Source organism: Heterocephalus glaber, unplaced genomic scaffold (genome assembly GCF_053883595.1).
Source record: "Heterocephalus glaber isolate CG9 unplaced genomic scaffold, H.glaber_assembly_v1.0 deba00001608, whole genome shotgun sequence".
NCBI classification, from domain to species: domain Eukaryota; kingdom Metazoa; phylum Chordata; class Mammalia; order Rodentia; family Bathyergidae; genus Heterocephalus; species Heterocephalus glaber.
The window spans coordinates 7,990,807-8,007,993 of NW_028258379.1; the positions used below are offsets into that span (position 1 = coordinate 7,990,807).

Sequence of the window (17,187 nt, forward strand, 5' to 3'; positions counted from 1 at the left end):
TCTCAGGAGCTATCCTGTCAATATATCTCTTCCTACTCTTAACCTCCGATGTTCCTAAAATTCATTGTTCCATTTTTAGAGAACACAAGCTCGGTGTATCAGACATCTAACAGGTTGGGAGATATAATATTTTGTATTTCATCTCCAGTATTATTTCCTGTATCAGGGTAATTCACTTTTACTTCTAAAGAAAAGGATCTTGGGGAAGAGAAGAATGGAAAATTTCAAATGGGTTTAGGAGCTCTTCATTTTAAAAATTGGAGAACTGCTCTTTCAAACTTAAATAGTGATCTCACACATTTATCTCTTGAATTTGGCAAGCAGTAATCATGTCCAAATACAGAATCCACTTAGATAAATTTTTTTAAGTGAATTTCAACATTAATTGAGTTTATGTCATTCCTACGGCTGATTTTAACTATTGAATTGTTTGTATTTCTCCTCAGCTTTAAGACAGCTCAGTAATGTATCTTCCCAAAGAACTGAAGGATTGGGAAATTCCCATAGTTAGGAAAAGGGTTCCCCCTTCTGGAAAACTGCCATCACAGAAACTTGCTCATCACAGAAACCACTCAAAACATACTGGGCTTGCTTGGCTCTTTCATAGACTTGTTTTCTGGATTTGAATTGCTTATTCCTAATGCTGCCAATTTGTGAAGCTACCTCTTCACATTAAAGCATGAAGTAGAAGATTAACAAGTACTGAGATAGCAAATTGGATCCTTATAAAACTGGCATGCTAAGCAGGCATTATCATGATAGATTTAACAGTACAGTGATTACTTGGGCAAAACCCAATGCCTTACAACTTCCAATTTTGTGAATCAAATATGCCCTAACTTCTTAGTGCTTACCTAATATTCTTAAGATAGGGATTTTCTAATTATCAAAGAGAATTTAGATTTGAATTCAGTTCGTTCTTGTCTTCTTTATCAACTGCCTGCTTTTCTTATGAAATAAACCTTTCCTACTCAAAATGCAAAGTTTTAATTTTTCAGTCAGTATAATAGATTTATTTTCTGATCATTTGTCAGCAATGCTCTTTCATTATCTATTAATTAACAAGGATTATTCTTCCTACCTTAATGACATATGCTTAACAAAATATTCTTCCACTCTTTTTTTTTGTACTGGGAATCGAACTCAGGACCTTGTGCTTGCAAGGCAGGCGGCAGAACCACTGAGCTAAATCCCCAGCCCTCTTCCACTCTTAATGAGAGACTTATGGTGACTATTACAGTTGCCTTCATTAATCGCTAAGAATATTACAGTTGATGTTTCTGTTTCTTCTAATAAAAACCTCATCACCTCATAAAAAGTATTATCTTCCAGAAAGCATTTCCTAATGATTGCAACCCTCTGATCATTCTGTCTCACCATTTATATAATTTCTCTTTATGTGTTTTGAAAACAGTTGAATTCAGTAATGACATTATAATTGTTTCACTCATTTTCTTAATTTTTTTCAAATGTTGCCTATACAAGCTTTCTCATTTACAGACTTGCACCATGCTTTTTTATATGACTGTAGTGCCAGAACACCTAGTAACTAAAGAAGGGAAAAATGATGGCTGTATAATATGTAGTTTTATTCCACACATGAAGCAAACACCCAAAAAAATATTTGTAATTGAGGAATTTGCACTTGAGCTAGAAGAAATTAATATATGTCCCATACTATTTTATGTCACCTTGGTATGATTAACAGCCACTGTTCCTTAATCTAAAAATCTTAGAACTTTTTCTCATGATCCAAAAGTCATATTCACTCATCTTAAAATGATACAGCTTGTAGTTGGTATAACAGATGAAACAGAAAACTAATTAGCTGCTGTTGTCCATCTGTGTGTTTATATTAAATATTTTAAAATAAAAATGTATTTGCATTCTGAATATTCTGTGTAAAATTTTTAAATTCTAAACTTGGGTAAAGGCTCTGTCTTGGATTTAAATTTTAAAGCAAACTTCATAGTAAAGCAGAATTTTATGCCAGAATCAAGATTAAAGTAGTTTAAGACAGATGCAAATTTTAAAACCAAAATCTTAACAAAATAACCCCCATGCAATCAGATTTGCTGATTTGCAGAGCAAAAAAAATGGTGTACCCTCTAGATAGTATATTCTTCCTTCACAGAAGCTGATTTGTGCATATACTTTTGAGAAAGTCACATTCATTCTCTGATAGATATATTTTGTTATAGTCTTCTCCTTTCTGTTTTTCTGTGGATTAAGTTTATGTTTTTCTGATATGTGATGAAGCTAGGGAAAAATGTTACTATTTTGGTAGCCATCTCCCAAGTTATAGATGAATGTCTTGGCTTTAGGAAGAAAAGATATTTGAGGGTTTTTTGGTTTGGTTTTTTTTTGTTGTTTTTTTTTTTTTGTACCGGGGATTGAACTCGGGACCTTGCACTTGAAAGGCAGGGTGGGACAGAACCAGTGAGCTAAATTCCCGGCCCAAGATACTTGCATTTTTTCATGTAATTCAAATAGTCAGATGTTCCTGGTATTCAAAAAGTGAGAGGAAGAAGAATATGATCTATAAGATAATATCATATTGCAATACTCAAATCAGTTTCTCCTGTTGTGCTACAATCTATAGGGAAGAAAAATCATCATTGTTTATGCAGCTTTCAGTATTTCCATAGACTCACAATATCGTAGAATTACAAGGAACTTTTTTTTTTAGTACTGGGGATTGAACTCAGAGACCTTGTGCCTGCAAGGCAGGTGGCAGAACCACTGAGCTAAATCCCCAGCCCTACGAGGAACTTTTGATGTTAGCTCATCCAGTCTTTCACTCAGTGGAGACATTAAAGAAAATACCTTTCTGCTAGCCCTCAAGTTTTTATTTTAGTTATTTTAGTGAGAAAGATATTGCTTCATCATGATCTATTGGTTCTAATTCTGCCCATTGAACCAACACTAAATATGTTAACTCCCTCTTCTATGTGATGGCCTTTTGACTGTTTGAATGCATGGTCCTGTTTCACCTTAGTTCTTCTTTTTAAAAAGTACTTATTTATGATTATATAAATGTTAAATAGCATCTTCTCTTTCATTCTCAGACAATATTATTTTCTATAAATCATTACAATTATAATAACTAAACATTACTTATTCCCAAAACTACTGTGAATAGATTGATTTGAAATTCAGGTTCTTTCAGCATTGAGTGCCTCCAGTGTCCAAGGATTTGAAAAACAATCATCAAGCCTAGATAAAATGAAGCCATGTCTTGTGAGATAGTTATATATTCCTGTATCATCTTTATAAATGTGCCTTTTATCACAATTTGTTGCTTCTTTCTCCTTTTTTGTTCTTTTAACTTTAAATCCCATTTTGACATTAACATTGTCACTCCTGCTTTTTTGCCTATTACATTTGCCTGGCTACTTTTTGCTCTACCTACTATTTTTAGTCTTTCATCTGTTTTTGTCCCTTACAAGTAACATAAAATGGGATTTGAACTTAAAAGAGAAAGCTTAATCTTATATCTGCCTTAAATTACTGTAACTCTGATCCCGGAGTTACCAGAAAGTTTTCTGTAAATGAGTCTTGTGATTTTTTTTTTTTGCTTCCTTCTTACTTTTTATTACTATTTGTACAAATTTATTATTTCTTTTTCCCTTTTCTATTGTTTAAATCCTGTTACTATTTCTCTTTTATCCTCTTATTTTGGAAGTTATGCTATACCTTCCAATTCCCCTCATGTTTTCCCTTCCAATTAGTGATATTCAAAATCAGAAAGCAGCTGGAAATGTAGCTCAGTGGCACAGTGCCTCCCTGGCAAGCACAAGACCCTGAATTCCATTCCTAATACCAAAAAAAAAAATCAAAATCAGATATATATTTATTCACTATTATGTAGAGAGAAAGTACTAACTATATCCCTCCTACAAGGCATTTCTCCAAAATAACCTCCTGCACCAATAAAATGAGAACTTTAGAATGTTTTTATTCCCTCCATCTCCCCTACCTAATCCCTCAACTTTTACATAATGCTTAGAAATATTTTAATTAAGTCCTTTAAGATGTTTGTTAAGCCTACTAAGTTTTCTTTTAAGTAAATCTCTGCCACTTCGTGAATTCATATTTATTATATAATTATAACTCACTGATGTATTCAATTATTACCCACCTAGATTTAGCTATTTTTAAAATAAATGAACATGTATGCATGTATATTTAACTTATTTTTCTCCATCTTTCCCTATCTTGAAGTATCTATTATTCCCTTTTTCATTTATAGTCACTTTTCTGGAACATTGCTGAATGATTTTTTTGTTTGTTTGCATTTTCACAAATATTATTCTTCCATCCTGACTGGTGAGTGGTGTCTGACTGGTATAGGATTTAGCATTCATATACCTTTTCTGTCAGTTATATTTATGTTAATATATCAGTGATATATTTACTGCTTTCAGCAGGATGTGGTGGTACAGCCTGTGATCCTAGCTACTCAGGATGCTGAAGAAAGAGAATTACAAGTTTGAGGCTGGTCTGGACAATTTAGGGAGACCCTATCTCAAAATAAAATAAAAAAGATTAGGGATATTGCTTAGTGGTAAGAGTACTTCCAGAGCATATGAGAGATCCTGGGCTTAAATCTCAATAACAAAGAAAATTAGTTTTCTAGTTTGGGGTACTGTAAGTACAAAGTCCAAGGCTAGTGTCATTTTTCCTCATCAGTAACCAATCTTTCTGTCTGGCATCATGTAAGATCTTGAAATTATCCTTGCAAATACAAAATTTTACCAGAACTTCCTTAGTTTTATGTTTTTCTTCAGTCTTGACTGGACTCAATAAATCTTTTGAATCTCCAAGCCCAGTACTTTCCAAGTAAAAGAAATTTTCCTCTGTTTTCCCCTTCTATCTATTCTTTTTTCTTCTTATGGAATTCCTATTGTTTTTGTTTGGTATCAGGGATCAAACTCAGGACCTTGTGCTTGCAAGGCAGACAGCGGCACCACTGAGCTAAATCTCTGGCCCTCTGATTGGTTTTTTATCAGCCTTTTGTTCTGTCCCCCATATTTTTTATTATTTTGCATGGCTTCCTTTGTTTTCCTTTTTGTTCATTCCTAGGAGATATTTCTACCACTTAATCTTCCAGGAAGCTAATTAAATTTTCAACAGGGTTATACTTACCTTTATCTTTATCTACTATATTTTAAAATTTGAAAATCATAGGTTATTTTTGTTTTAGAACACCATTTTAATATTATAATTAAATATCCATTAGTGATTTATGTGTTGTTCATGTTGCTGTTGTTGTTAAAGCAAGCCCCCTCTCAAAAACTAAACAAAAAAATTATTACTCTAGCACTTTTATTTCACTAGGAGCAATCCTAAATATTGTACTTATTCTTTCATCCTCCAGTTTCTGGCTTCTTATATTTATAAGTGTTTTCCTTTACTTACTGAGGGTGCTTTTCTCCCTCCAGGCTCAAGAAGTTACCTAGCATCCTTTGACTTGGAGTTGTAGAAAAGTTCACAAATAGCAAAAGACATGAAAGCCTCAACTCCTGGGTTGGCAAAGCACCAGTGGCAAGCTATGCCAGTCTTCTATTGAAGTATCTAAAAAGGCCTCTTTGCTTCCTGGACTGTTTAGTTGTAAAGGCTGGACTTCCCCAACTTTAGAGAGAGGGCAGTTTGATATTTTAAGTAGACTTCTGAGTCGACTTGAAAGCTCTACATATGTACTTGAACTGTATCCCCACTAGCCTCAAGTACTTAGGATCAGTGAATGTTAGTGATGAAAAGAACCTGGCCCAAATGTCCTCATTTGGCAACCCCCCAAAAAAAGTTAGTTTTTCAGTTTCATCTAGGTAATTAGTAATAGAGATAAAGCTAGATTCTTGACTTTGTGGCACTCAAGTATTCAATTAATGGCCCTATCCTCTGTAACCTAGTTCTTACAGTCCTAGGTAATACTTGTAGAATGTTTTTGTGTAATAGTGGTACTCTAAGAGAACAGTGGGCAGGTACTTAATAATTCAAATGCAAATGAGAATGGAGGAGAAGAAGAAAAAACAGAATTGAAATGTGTTATGTACAGTACCAATTCCCCACAATGAATGTAATCATCATGTACTACAAACATGAGCTAACAAAAATTTTTTTTAAAAATTTTTAAAGAGGTAAATAACAAAAAAGAAAATGACTAAAAGAAAGTCTAAGTAAATCAAGATTAATACTAGTATTAGAAATATCTATAAAGAAATGGTTATCATCCAGATTTAATTTAAACTGTACGTATTAATGAAGGACAATTTAAATGATATTATAATATCCCTGTAAGATCTGCTGCTATTTGAGAAAAGGGAAACCACTGGTGTTTACCTATAAAACTTAAATCTCCTTGATGCAACAGCCCCTCTAGTGGCAATGGGAAAAAAATTTCTAAATATTAAAGGTACAGTTTTTTTGTATCAGTATTTGGCAAACACAGATCTGATTTATATATGTGTATAAGTAATGATTTAAAAACTTATCTGAAGGTGTACTGTGTATAACAAATTGTCTTCTACAAATTGTCTTGAAAAACCAAGATAACTTTGAACCTCTTCCTACCTCTGTGAACTGCAGTGTCCTCTTGTCCTGCCTACCTCACACTATTGTGAGATTAACATGTAGGTGTGAAAAAATATTGCTCTTTTAAGATATAAGCATTATTGTCTTCTTTTCCTTTTTTTTTTCCCAGTGGTTGAGGAACTGCAGATTGAACCCAAGGCCTTTATACTGAGCTACATCGTCAGCCTTTTTGTTTACTTTTTATTTTGAGACACAGTCTTGCTAAGGTGCTAAGTTATTTTTTGCAAATTACAAAATTTCATGTAGATATTTGATGACTCCATAGCTTTACAAAATAGGAAAAAGTTCCTAGATATGAAAACAATGAGTAAAAAACTACTAAAAAGTGTAATTATTTGCTAGTTCATCAGCAGCTAATCAAGACTTTATCTACCTACAAAGATTAGTACCATAATGATGTGCATGGCATTGTTGCTTTGTGTCTAATGGTTTTACAATATCCCATAGAGGTGACATGTTATGTATTATAAGATTGTTGAAATTAGCTAATGCCTCTTTGTATTAGCACAGAATTGCATTTTGTTGATAATAGTCATTATCCATTCACCTGAACCATATTCTACATGGTGCTATGTTTATGATATTTCCCCCATTTATTCCATAGGTCAGCCATTTTTCTCAGCTTAATGACAATATGATCCAGCAAGGCAAGGAGCCCAGAACTCTGGATGTTAGGAAACCATCACATGAATTTTACATAGTATTTCCACACAACAGAATAATTTTTCCCTAAAGCAAAATAAAAAGGATTAATGAGAAATCTTTTCAAAATACTTAGTTCAAAAACACTTTAAATATACTCACTATTCAATATAATCCCTCTTAGATGCTTGCCCAACTAGTTTAATTTTGAAATCCATGTCAGGCATTTTTTAAATTTTCTTACTTTACACATAGATTCTACCTTCAATGAATACCTGGGTACTTTGTTGCTTTGTAAGCAATTAACTGAATACCTCGGAAGCTATGTTGGCAGGCTAAACCTCATGCAAGCCAGTTTTCAAACTTTTATTTTTGTCCCTTCTTGGGAGCTTGCTTCCCAGAACTAGAACAAAGTCAGTTCACAGATCAACACTCCAAGAATAGGAAATTTTATCCAGATTCTGTAAGAGAATCTAAAAGTAAATGAACTAATTTAAGCTGGAAACAGTGTACTTTTACTGGCCAGGGCTTAGTCAGGCCTAAATCTGGGTCCCTGATGTCTGGGTTTCTGGATTTGCATGTCCACAACCAGAAGTATGAGAAAAATCCATGAAAATGGAAAAAATTAGTTCACTTGCAACTTGACCAAACTAGCTACTCCACCCCCTTCTAAATAAAGGATCTCCAATTTATAGAAGAGATAAAACAAAAGCTAGTAAATATCCATACATAGATTTAGCCAAGCTTTGGTCCAGAGGGCAAGAAATATTGAATTCTCCTTAGTGTTAGGCCTGGAAGATAGCAATTCACATTCTCAGCATAAGGAAGCATAGAGAAACAGTTTATCTCAAAAACAAAATCCTAGTTTTTAAAGATCCATTTTAACCTCTCCGTTACACTGTCTCCATTTGGATCTTTCACAGGTACCTCTGTGAATGTATTAAGTCCAAATCCAAGATTTCCTTCTGTGTTAGTCATGGATATTCTCCAGAATACATTGCCAAGTATGCTAAAGTTCTACTTTACCAGATTGTTGGATATGTAGTTATGTGGTTAATTTCTCTCAGTACAACAGCAATACTGATGACAACTAACCTCTCTTAAACTTGGTTTGTGCCAGGCACTATTTCAACTGTTCTATATGCATTATGTCATTAATCCACATAACAATTCTATTATTGTTACATTAAAGGTGAAAAACTGAGGCAAAGAGAGAATTAGTCAATTTTTCCAAAGCTTTACAATAGTGAATAGATACCGAAATTTAAGCACAGGCAGTCTTCCTCTAGAGTTCACATACTCAATCTCTGTGCTATGCCACCCCCAGATGGCATATATCTATCTCTTATGGAGCCTGGGAAGGTAGTATGTCTGATACCCCTTTCATGCCCGGATTTAAAAAGTGGGATGATATTCTAGTTACAATTCTTGCCACCTGTAGTCTCTAACTTTCCTTCTTTCTCTCTTATCAAATATATCAAGTAGTTCATTAGGGTGAAAGAACATTCAACTTACAGTCATGAACTGTTTGAGAGAACATATGCTATCTCATTGAGAAATCACCTGAAACTTGCCAAAGCTAGTTTAAGCAAAGGAGAGATTTAGTTATGGGAGGATACAGAGATATCTTACAGAGCCATAGAGCAAGAATTCAGGCAGAGCCTAAAGAAAGACTAAAAGCAGAAGCTAGAAAATTAAAAGCTATGATTATTCTCTTTCCAGATGATATCCATAAGGGAGAGGGAAATGTAGAGTCAGAGAGTATAAAGGGAAACAACCTGCTCCTCCATAGGTGGAAGTTCTCAGAAAGTAAGAGTGTGGGTTGGATATATACTCCTGCAAAGTACCTTTTCTACAATCCCATCAATTGAAGGGAAAAACTAAATGCAGATAACATTGCCCAGTAACTTTGTATGGATTTAAAGTAGTGACTAAACAGTTCCTTTCAGGGCCGGGAATTTAGCTCAGTGGCACCATGCCTGCCTCAAAAGCACAAGGTCATGAGTTTGATTCCCCAGTACCAAAAAAAAACCAAAACCAAAAACAAGCAATTCCTTTCACCTATTCCCTGCCATCCTGTCCCTCCTTAAATTCTGATGCTTGGCATATTTTGATTTGACCAATCCCAAGAAAGGCCTTTGCAATCCTTCTAACATCCACAGGATGGGGCTCTTGATTTCCTTTTCTCCTCCCCAGGACTTTGATAAATGGCCATCAAAGGTCCTGAGATGCTAGATGTGGTGGCCCATGCCTGTAATCCCAGCACTCTGGGAGTCTGAGGCAGGTGTATTGAAAGTTTGAGCCTACCCTGAACAACTTAGTGACTTAACAAGACCCTGTTTCAAAATTAAAAATACAAAAATGGGCTCAGTGCAAAGGCCCTGGAATCAGTTCTCAGTACCACAAAAAGGAAAGAAAAAAGTCCTGATACATTGATACACTTCCCTTTTTAGCTGCCAGTCTGGAATATGCCTAGTTTTAGTCCCTAATAATCATCCTGTCTTACTGTCGCAAAATAGTTCATAGAATCTCTGCCTTTCTTGTCCTTTTCCCTCTACCTTTTTCTAAAGAAAAACTTTACTGACTCTTCATATTTCTAGGGATCCCCTCCAATTCTGTTAAATGTACTTCCTATTCTTAAACTTGAGAACCCTCGAAAATTATGCCTGTCCTACCTATCTCTAATTTCCATCAGGTACCATCCTTCTCACCAAATTATTATCTATACTAATTTAGAAATACCAAGGCTTAATCACTGTTCCTGGATCCTCTTGCTTATAGCGCCCCTTCCTATTCCTTTCCACCTCTCAAAAGCCAGCCCATTTCTCAGGACTTCCCTGAAGTCATTCTCCCTAAAAAGTCTTATGTGATTTTTCCAACCTAAGGTGACCAACTATCCTGATTTGCCTGGAATTTCTGAAGACATGTGACTTTCAGCTCTAAAAATGAGGTATTCCTGGGCAAACCAAAACAATGAGACATTCTACAACTTGTCATTGTTTGCCATCATTATACTCCCTTATTAGAACAAAAACCCTTTGAAAGCACCAGTGATCACTAGTTCAGCCCTTATAAGGATTTATCCACAATAAAACTTATGTTCCTCTTGTGCAGAGACCTTTTTATTTTTATTTTTTATATATTTGTTACTGAAGATCTAATCCAAGGCCTTCACATTGAGCTACATTCCCAGTCCTTTTTATTTTTTGACAGAGCCTCACTAAATTGCTAAATTACCAAGGCTAGGCTTATCTTGCAATCCTCCTGCCTCAGCTTCCTAGAGTGCTGGGATTACAGGCCTGCACAACACACCCACCCAAAGAATCTTTTGATTCCCACTTCCTACAGAATATATTGCTATACTTATACTCATACCTACTCAGTGAATAAAATGGCTTTAAGTTAGTACTGTATCTAAAATATTTTCCTTGCGTGTTAACTTATTTGTCTTTATTTTTTCCAGCCCTGATGACTTACTCAATGCCTTGAATGAGGGAATCAGTCGTGCTGATGTCATCATCACATCAGGGGGTGTATCCATGGGAGAAAAGGTATGGAAAACAAGGTTCTTGAAGATCTGTCTACTTAATGTCTTTGCATATGATTGATTAACTGCAGTCTGGTTGGCATCTGATATCTATTAATGGGCTCCCATAAAGCTGAAAACCCCATGACACTTCAGAAATTACTGGTCTCTAAAAAAGATGGTGCAAAGGAGATCAGGAAACTTGCCTGAGGACCAACCTGGAGGACTATCCACCAATTGCAGAATGTTTTTTGCCATTTCCCTGGAGACTGCTGGTTTGGCTTTCTCTCAGTTTCACTACATTAGGACTCCTTTGTATGTGATATTTTTCCCCAGGGTAAAACTACAAAATCCTCCCTCTAACTTAAATTTACATTGACTTTTTTTTTTGGTACCAGGAATCGAACTCAGGTCCTTGCACTTACGAGCCAGGTGGTGGAACCACTGAGCTAAATCCTCAGCCCATCTCTGATTTAAATTTAAATATGACCTCACAGAGCCAATCATCTCACTCACAACGTATTCCAAATCTTACCAAAATCTTTTAGCTCTCCTTCCCTGTAGGGAAGAAAGAGGATTAGGCATTCCTTTTACCCTTCTATTATAACAACAATGAAACTCTATACACACACACACACACACACACATACACACATGCACGCGTGTGCGCGCGCGTGTGTGTGTGTGTGTGTGTGAAAATTTTAGGGCCTAGTATATGCTTAGTCCTATAAATATCCTGGTGAACATTTCAGTGTCATTAAGCTTATATATACATTACTGAAATATGATTGTGATGATAATTTGATCTCTTGAATAATGTTATTAAAGTAAAATATTCTTTACTACAGTAGCCAATTTATGTTTTGACTCAAAAAATTTCAGATCACATAAGTTTTGCCAGCCTATAGTCCCTTGCTTATTTTATTTTATATCATATTAATGACTTAAACTAAAAATTATAACATTATCATAATAGTTTTTGCTGAAATTCATATTTTCTAAAATTTTGGGTTATTTTAAGCTAGATTATATGTGTATGTGATAGTTCTTAATCACTGCTACCTCTAGCTATAAAACTGCCTAAATTTATAACCTGTTTGGACAGTAAACTCTATAGGCTCTGAGAACAAATGTTAGAATTCAGTACCTTGAACATAGAACGCCTACCTTCCAGTCACAATCTTTAGTATCAGAGTACTTGAGAACAGCACTTCAGCTACCAAAACCACAGAAGAAAAAGAATCTCAGTCCAAGACACATTTTATCTAAGAGTAAAACTATTAATATGTGGATATGTACTCTTATAGCAGACAGGTGCCTGGGTTAGTCTCTCCTCAAAGTCTCCCAGAAGCCTTTAGCTCCAGGTAGAGCAAATTGCTGCAGACCTCTCCTGAGATTGCAGAAGCTAGAGGCTAAGGTCTGCACTGTGGTAGAGCTGTAAAAAATAATTTGCAGCATGTCTGTTTGCATTACTGTCAAACTGCACTCAGTATCATAAAAGCACACTCTGAAGTCAGGATTATTTAAGTGGGTTTGTTTTGTTTGATTTGGTTTGGGTTTTTTCCCCATTAAGTGTATTGGTACACTTGAGGCATAAAATACATTTACATTCGTCATTGGGATCTTGTACCGTTACATGAGTCTCTTGATTCTTATTTTTTTTCCCCTTCCCCTGCCCTCCCTTCACCCCCTCCACCCTTCCCTATTTGCAAAGATTTTGTTTCCATTCTTTTCCTTTTCTCATATTTTTTATTTTCCCTTCTTTCCTTTCCCTGACCCCTCCCAACTCCCCTGCTCTTTTAGACCTTTTCTTCCTGTTACACAATATCAGTTATACATTTTTTTAGATTACAGTATTAAGATCTAGGAGACATTACCACAGATTTTACAGAATTTAAAAGGAAATAGAAAGCATGTTACAAAAATATTTTTTGAAATAAATTTGACAACTTCTAAGAAGTACCTTGGAAGACAAATTAATGAAACTAACTCCAGAGGAAATATAAAATTTGAATAGCACCTATTAAATAAAGTATATTCCTAGCTTGAAAACCTACCTATATGACAACAGCAGGCTCATATACATTTTAACTGATAAATTATATCAAACAATTAAAGCAGAAAAAAGAAGGAACATTTCTCCCCTCATTTTAGGAAGTCAACATTGTGCTAATCCTAAAACTGGATAAAGATAATAGAAGAAAAAAGTATGAACATAGATAGAAATTTGTTTAACAAAACAAACTATTAGAAGTCAGATCTGGCAGGATGTAGAAAGTGGTTTTGTTATAGGGATGGCACTATTGGTTCAGTATTGGAAGATCCACCCCCAAAAGTCATCATTTTAACAGAAGAAAAAAAAAAGCCATATGATCCTGTCACTAGTTGGAGAAAAAGTATTGGACTAAGTTCTACAGCTGTTCATGGTAAAAGCGATTAGGAGACTAGAAGTAGAACAGAACCTTCTCAGCAGACTAAAGACATGTACTCCATACTTCGGGCGAGAACACCTTGTATAAATGGAGAAGATACAATGCTTTCTCCTTAAGGTGGGGAACAAGGGCAGATATGCTTACTCTTCATCTAGGACTATTTAAGTGTTACACTTGTTATTTCCAAGATTATTTTGTGTAGAATTTATCTTTGTTCCTAATAAGTTATGGGACAATACTTACTTCACAGGCCTAATGTTTTTTCTAGTACTTCTAGAGAGACAACAAGCTTATAGCACACACAGGTTTGGCAGCTATGGCTCAATTGTGGTAGGAAAGACACTTCTGAACCTAACCTTCAGTATTAGTGATAACAAAGATGTCAGTTATCCTAGGACTTTCCTTTCAAGTAAACAAGGCCAATATAATTGAGGATAATTGTTTTATTTATTTTATTGTCTATGTGATAAGATGCTGACATATACCTTTAATTTACTAAGAAAGAGATTTTAGGACCGGGACATCCTGAAGTATTCCCTAGAAGATAATAAATCCTCTTCTTACCTCCTGCAGTAGGAATGAGATAATAGAGGAGCTAGGAAAAGAGGTAAAACATTGTGTAGCAAATTCCTGTAAGCCAACCAATTATAGTCCCAAAAGAATTTCAGTGTACTTTAGTAACAGAAAGAAAGAAAAGCATGAAATATAGAACATCTGTTTTAACTCAGGAGCTCAGCCTAAAAATCAGTCACTAAAAAGATAGGCAGATAAGAAAAGATCCAGAGGCATTATGATGCATACATGACTCTTAAGTATAAAAACTCGGGTATACGAGAAATTTATTTGATTCCACTTAAATCATATTAGGAGCACTTGTGCTACAGAACTATCAGGAAATTTTATTGAAGTCATGACTGAAACTCACTTCCTCTAAGAATTATGCCAAGAAACCTGGAAGTGCTTAAGCTGCGCAGAAGGATCAAGAAGACACATCTGGTCATTAGCCTCCACTGGAAATATCTAGAGTGTTCTCGCTGTGCCATTATATCTTAGGTCTTTGTTCATTTGGGCTATGGGAGCAGCACTGGAATCATGGGGTAGCTAGGAGCCTCAGGGCAGCCAGCCTTCTTCTGTGTTTTTCACAGGCATCTCTTCTAAAGTGTGACCACCTCCATAGCATATTGCCTGCTGAGCAGAATGGAAGGAGGGGCCCCTGTTGCTTGCATGTACCACAGACCTCCATGCCAAGGAGAAATGACTCTTTCATGGTTTCTTACCTAAAGATCTCTCCCCACTTCCACCTTATCCTGCCCCATGTAGCTTTTTCAAAGAGGTTTTTATCCTTCCAGAATACTGAAAGTTTCAGTTAAATAGTACTGTAATTGCTTTTTGCCCTGAAAACTAAAGAATCATATGCATTGCTGTAAGTTTTCCACAACCTACAAAATTATGAAATTGTTTAAAAACAATGAAAGGTATCAGTTACCCAGATGGATGTACTAAATGATATAAGTACTCTATTTGCCCATTTTAAGGTCTTTTAATTTTTCCCAACAGTGTCTCCACTTCCCACGTGATCAAAATAATTATAAATAAGTCACTGACCACAAAAAAGTCTAGTCTGATTAAATTTGCCCTGATTTGAACACAAGAGTGTTAGTTAACTGTATAAACACCCTTGAATTTGTTTTGTAAATACAGAGCTATGCAGCCACAAGATATTCGAGACTAACAGTATCCCAGATAAAAACACAGTGAAGTTTTACTTATTTCATTCAGCCTTATCTCATTCTTGTTCTGGTAGATCTCAGGTTAACAATCTGCTTTCACAAAACTTTCTGCTTCCAAACTAAAGAATTCTGGAATTCTTGATTTAGTCCACTGGTGCCATATAAAAGTTACCTAAGGTATATCACCACAGAAGCCCGTATCCAAGAGGCTATTCTTTGAAATGTCAGTAGTTTAAAAGTCCCTATTACAGCTCTTTTCCTTAGCGCTTTGAATCTCTCTTTGTCCCAGACACAACTTATTAACTGTGCTTATAACATAGTTTTCAGGCATAAGTTTTCTGTAGATAACAAATTCTTTTAATTTTTTTTTTAGATAACAAATTCTTAATGGCCATGTTTAGTTTACTACTGTAAGCAATAATATCAGAATATTGGATAAGTAAAATTGTCTATTGGAATACAGTATCAAACTATTTCATACGAGTTTGTGGGATTGGTTTTTTTTCTTTTTGCAGCACTGGGGACCAAACCCAGGACCTCATGCATACTAGACAAGCATTCTAACACTGAGCTACATCCTATCCAATGTCATAAAAGTTTTGATCACTGTCTTCTCTGAGAATAAAATAGCAAAGGCATTGTCAAATCTCCAGGGACTGAATGCCCATTGAACAAACAATTCTGAGATAGTTATATTAATACAGATTTACCTACATGAATCTAACCTAGGTTAGACTGAGCATCTCAGATTCATAGCTCCTCCCATAAAACTCTTTACCATATCAAATAAGCCTAATTTCTAGCATCTCTTTTTATAAAAAGAGAGAACAAATCTGTGATTTTCTAGATAATTTTACATATAAAAGATATTCTGGCTGGGCATGGTGGCACGCACCTGTAATCTCAGCACTCGGGAGGTTGAGGCAGAAATGAGTTCAAGGCTAGTCTGGGCTACACAGTGAGTTCAAGGCTTGCCTTTACTATGAAGCAAAACCTTACTCAAAAAAGCAGAAAAGAAAAGAAAAAAAGATATTCTGAAAAATGTTTCCTAAATTTAGAAGGCAAAATCAAAAGAGTATCAGAAAAGAACTGAACACTTGATTAATATAAGTTCATGTGTATCCACAAAAGAGTACAGGGTTACCTAATTTTTCTAGTATCAATAAAATATTTGAAAATACTCAAAGAAGATAGCATGTTTATTAACAACATTCTTATAACGTTTGACTAATTCATTGAGATTGTTGCTTTTTTGTTTCTTTAAGTAATCAGAGACAAAATAAACATAAAGCACAAAAAGGCAGATTACACAAAAACAATAACCTTTCATATTGTCGAGAATGCATTAATACCAAAAACATAAGCTCATTAAAACTGAGTGAATGCACTAATGGGGTAGGAGGTTACTGGGATAGACTCCAGGACCTTCATAGTAAGTTACATTCCCAGCCCTTTATTCATTTTTTAGTTTGAGACAAGGTCTGGCTAAATCACTGCATTGCCTAGCTGAGCTCAGATTTGTGATCCTCCTGTCCAAACCTCCTAGAGTGTAAAATTTTAATATATTTCTCAGCTTCTTTTCAGACACAGGTATTATAAACAAAGACAAATAAAAATCATTACAAAGTTTTTGCCTTGATTTTGCTCTTTTACATTCTAGAATAGACTGACACTTTAGAAAAAAAGATTGGCCTCTGAACTCCCAGAGACCTTTTATTAAATGGCCCTACAAGAAAAACTGTTTTCATAATAATAAGACTTCATTTGCCTTTATTCTCCTTCTTTTATCAGTGTACACTGTACTTTTTCCAAGCAGCTAAATGACATCTCATCAGATTGAATGGAGCAGATATGAGAATTTATCTACCTGACTTATATTAAGCCAGATATTAGATTTTTAAAATTATAAAACAATGCATAAAAAATAAGTTATGTTAACACAAAATGGCTTCACATCAGCATTTTCAAGTGAACCAACAAATCATTTTTTATTTTCTAATACAGTAAATATCAAAAGATATAACCCACATAAACAAAAGTTCTTAGATATCCTTAATCAATTTTAAGAGTCTGTAAAGGGATCCTGAGACCAAAAATTCTGAAAACTGGACTCTAAGAAAAATATATTCTTTTTCCTTGAAAAAAAAAGAAACACACATGGTTATACTCTCATTCTTCCTAATGTAATTGCAACCACACATATTAATTATAACATTTTTAAAAATAACTAATTTCTAGTTTATAGAAAAAAACTACGGGGCAT

At 34.9% G+C, this 17,187-nt stretch overlaps 1 protein-coding gene across 34 annotated transcripts in view; it reads left to right on the forward strand.

Moving 5' to 3' along the window:
- Gphn (gephyrin) overlaps positions 1-17,187 on the forward strand; it is a 589,435-nt gene that overhangs the window by 540,137 nt on the left and 32,111 nt on the right. For all 34 annotated transcript variants that reach the window (XM_087195039.1, XM_087195042.1, XM_021247567.2 and 31 more), the window contains one exon: positions 10,700-10,787. In XM_087195039.1, the coding sequence (XP_087051165.1) occupies positions 10,700-10,787 (88 nt within the window). The remainder of the gene's footprint in view (positions 1-10,699; positions 10,788-17,187) is intronic.